Below are 4,634 nucleotides of genomic sequence, written 5' to 3'. Positions count from 1 at the left end.
TTTAGTGGACGGAATTGGGATGTGGAGGCTATGGAAGGTATATGGCCGGCAGCCGGGCATCATTGTAGGGTTGACAAGGTAGGGTTAAGTTAGCATGTGTATTAACACTGACAGGATGCTCGGCTGCCGGCCATGGCCATTGTAGGGTTGACAAGGTAGGGTTAAGTTAGCATGTGTATTAATACCGACAGTTTTTCGGTTAGCTCCCTATCGTTAAGATAACTTCTTGTAATGGAATTGTCTTTACTTTGAGATCTCTATATATTGTACGTACTATTTGCTTCTCAACGTCATCAGTTATACTACGTAAGAAAAGACAAGTTTGTGGTTTTCACCCATCTTCTAATGACACTATTACAGATGGCATAACCAAGCGTATTGAGTACGAGGGACATGTTTTTTCATTGAAATCCACAATGCATCAGATTTATTATGAACAAAGTTAGAGATCACGTATCATAAATTGGCTACCGACATAAAAATGAATTATTATCTAATTTCACGTTAAGTATGCAACTCCAAAAAGGTTCTATACAAATCTAAGACTACCACACCCACTATAAAAATACTGATTCTTTTACCTCATCAAAGACCAGTCGTAACAACATAGCAAACGCTGAAACCTTACTTGATAAGCTCCGTTGACCATCCAGAGATCTAAAATTGGTGTATTTATGTGGAATTTTACATTAGCTCTCATTTTGAGACTATTACAAATAGTAGCCACCCCTATACATACTTCCTGCCGTGATTACAATTAATAAAAGAACAAAACTAAATCTGAAACATCTAGACTCTAATATCAGCTTGATTAGCCCTGCTAAGCGCCCTTACAAAGTAACTACGAGTCTCGGGCAATACACGTTGAATCAAATGTGAGTACCTGCATATACAGGAGAAATTCCACGTTCTTAATGCGTAAACATACATACATTATCTACATACCATTTTGCAAATCTTCATTTCAAGTTCAATAACATACTCTTCACAACACACACTTTACTCAAATGAAATCGTTTTTATTTATTATTTATTATTTACAACAAATATTTAACCATCACCACTTATGATTCCCACATTTTATAGTCTGGCTTTAGACTAAATTTTTTAGTAGCTTTTAGCAATTCTTGCCATAAAACAATAGGCAGGCATGAATTACCAAGTTACATTTTTACCAAGTTACATTTTCAACAGATACTTCAGGTTGACAGAGAATTGGTGAAACTCATTTGTTAACAGCTAGATTAACGTTAAAAGGATATCGAGTTTGATTCCCCAAGCTCCAAACGCATAAAAATAACGTAATTAAGGATAGTGAAGTCAGGGACATACCATGGCATGACGCTTAATTGGTCAAACTTTTCCAAAATGAATAGAATGCAAGCGTTACGTAATGTCAAAGCATTAAATGCCTCCGACAACTCGAACATGAGAGAGACACTTTCCACAGATATATCCTAGAAAAGAAAAAATCATTAGCAAAATTGTGACAGGTAAACCCCCCTGGAACTCCCAAAAGATCTCAGCACTCACCTGTGCGATGGCATACTCACAGAGGCGTTTAAGGCCCTCTAATAGATACTGATCTGCAGCTCTTAGAAGATCCTGTGCAACATCCAAATTCACATCTACAGATCCTGTGTATATGTACCTGCAAGCAAGAAAACTAGTACTTAAAAATGAAAGATCGACTTCCAGAATCTGAACCAAGGATGTAATGGTAATTAAAGAGCATTCTACCTCATCATCAACTCAAAAACATCCCATCGGATATTTGGGATCTCTATGTCTTTGGCATCTCTCTCCTGCAATACATTTACTACGAACTATTAGAAACAAAGTATTAAGCTAATCGCAGATATGCCGACACAATTCAACCAAATATTTGGAGTTGGACTATTAGTTGTGACTCCTTTTGCAATGGCCATACATAGACATCTCGCTTCTCATTATAACGTCCTCTGTTTCATTTTGTGCCTTAGTTTGACCGGGTAAGGAATTTTAAAAAATGATAACTTCTGAATCTTATCGTCTTAAGCTAAAGATGCCTCATGCATGTAATGTACCAAAATGTCCTTGAACCTTGTGGTCTTAACCATGCCTTGTACGATGTAGAAGTCAAAGAACTACTAAACATAAAAGGTGACATTCTTTAGACACAAACTGAAAAGGAGAGTAAGACATAAATTGAAACAACTAGAGTAAAATTACAAAAGAAAAGGACAATAATAGAAAACAAAACTTTGAAGTGGTAACAGGGCTTACTCTTGCTTAGTTAACAAACCTTGCTAGCAACCAAGCAAAAAAAATTAATAAAATAACAGATAATCAGGCGCACGATTCAAAACTCAGTGGATAACGGCCTGCTCTGCTACCCTTCCACTTAATAAAGATGTCATCTTTAAAATTGGCAAGATACATTTTCACAATGGGTCATAGCTTTAAAACAATTAGGAAATGAATAAATATAAAACATAAAAGGTAGACTATAACTCACCCGGTAGCCACCATCAAACATAGCTCGAAATGCATCAGAAGAAGCTAGTAAACAAATCCTATGGGCATAAAACAGTTTGCCTGGTAGAAGAACACATAAAAAAGTAAGACAGAACATTTGAAAAGAAAAAGGGAAGAGGGTCGCATTATTTAAAAATAATAAAACCGCTCTCACCCTCAACTAAAAATGTTACATCAGACAGTGTAGAATTATTTACGTACTGCTCGCCCAGATAGACCTGGATTTAAAAGAAATTATAAGAGAAAATCAGGGGAAGAGGTACAAAATCAGGATGGAATAAGCTACATTATCAATTGAGATAGAAAATAACTGAAAGAATTAATACAATCAACCAAATAAGAAACAGGTCACAAGAATTTAAAATGGTTAACACAATCAGCACCTAATAGCCAATATAGGGTGGCAAAAAAACAAGATCTCATCAAAGTTCAAAGCATCTCATATTCTTCCAAATTCATCAAAGTTCCTCGCCATTATCTACATCCTCAAAATAGAAGAATCACCCTAGCCTCACTTCATGTCCTACTTAAACATCAACCTAGTGTCAGAACACGACACAAAATTGGAGCACATGCTCCTCCTTATTTTGGGGGAGAGCGACTACTTCTCAAATCTTCAATTTTGCAACATTTTTGGATTTTCCTAAATCAAATGATTCAAGATATGAACAGAAAGACTCTACAAACAAAGCTTTGTGACTCAGCAGAAAACCCCTTACTTCCTCTCCAATAAATAAAACTTGCTTTGCTAAGAGGGGTAGCACAATCACTAATTGATATTGATATCTCAACGAGTCTAAAGCTCCAGATCAGACAGAAAAGACCAAGAAAGAGATTGTCTGCCTGTGGTAAAAACATCATAAACGCACTAGAAGTCTCCATTTTATTTTATTTTTTTGGGGGGCGGTTGAAATCAAAGTCTGGTGTCTGCATAGCACACTGCCTTCGAAAAACAATTAGAAATTGGTAGTAGACATGAGCATGTAAATTTAGAAACAACCACCCAGAATATTAGAAACAACAAGAAAAATGACCAAATATATTAAATTTGCATAGCTATATTATGAACTTCGAAGAGTTGTTTCCTCCCTTTAATAAAACTTCTTTCAGCAGAAGCTAAATCCGAAAACTCTCTCACTAAGATTGGATCTACAAACAGAGGATCTTCCTAAAAGGCAAGAGCAAGTATCTTTCTTACCTACACAATTGTTGATAGTTTGAATTAAACTACTGCCATGAAGGAGAATTTATGCTTCTACAAAGGTTGCCTCGTTGATCCCTAGAGATCTGTTCAATTCCATGACAGCACTATTGCCATATCTCTTATGACCCCTCAGGCTAATAATGGGGATATTGGTTCGGGACATGATCAATATCTATAAAATTGGAAATTTCACAAACCACAATTAATGTCTAAATTAGAATCTGCAGTTGCTTCTTGAAGTAAACCTATTGTAAATGTATGATTTATGTCTTGTCCTAAACTAATGCTGATTATTCTAGAATTGTGTTAGGGGAGCTGGCATTGAAGTAAACCTATTGTAAATGTATGATTTATGTCTTGTCCTAAACTAATGTTGATTATTCTAAACTATGTCTTGCCTTTCATAGACTTTTGAACAAGGAGGGGGACAGAAGCATTGAGTTAGGGGAGTTGGCGCTCAGAAAGGCTATTCATAGGATGCAGAGGGGTAAGGCGACGAGGCCTGATGAAATCCCGGTGGATTTTTGGAAGTATGCTGGTGAGGCAGGTTTAAGGTGGTTGACTATTTTGTTTAACGGTATTTTCAAGACTGCGAAAATGCCTGAGGCTTGGAGATGGAATACGTTGATTCCAATGTATAAAAACAAGGGTGACATTCAGAGTTACAACAACTATAGGGGTATTAAGATGTTGAGTCACACTATGAAGATTTGGGAGAGAGTGGTTGAGCGGAGGTTGAGAAGGGTCGTGTCTGTTTCAGAGAATCAATTTGGATTTATGCCTGGTCGTTCGACGACAGAGGCAATCCACCTGGTGAGGAGATTGGTGGAGCAGTATAGAGAAAGAAAGAGGGATTTGCATATGGTGTTCATCGACCTGAAAAAAACGTATGATAAAGTCCCGAGAGAGGTTC

At 36.8% G+C, this 4,634-nt stretch overlaps 1 protein-coding gene across 1 annotated transcript; it reads right to left on the bottom strand.

Moving 5' to 3' along the window:
* Positions 1-559: 559 nt before the first annotated feature.
* On the bottom strand, positions 560-2,735 carry LOC107842701 (ARM REPEAT PROTEIN INTERACTING WITH ABF2; the record flags this gene model as incomplete). Its single annotated transcript, XM_047397082.1, is given in 6 exon segments — positions 560-883; positions 1,333-1,457; positions 1,534-1,651; positions 1,741-1,805; positions 2,498-2,577; positions 2,672-2,735. Coding segments are annotated over 6 exon segments (546 nt in total), but the record flags the coding sequence as incomplete, so codon positions are not given.
* Positions 2,736-4,634: the final 1,899 nt, after the last annotated feature.

Source organism: Capsicum annuum, chromosome 9 (assembly GCF_002878395.1).
Source record: "Capsicum annuum cultivar UCD-10X-F1 chromosome 9, UCD10Xv1.1, whole genome shotgun sequence".
NCBI classification, from domain to species: domain Eukaryota; kingdom Viridiplantae; phylum Streptophyta; class Magnoliopsida; order Solanales; family Solanaceae; genus Capsicum; species Capsicum annuum.
Note: the sequence above shows the minus strand (reverse complement) of the source record. Positions and strands in the feature narration are given on the sequence as shown.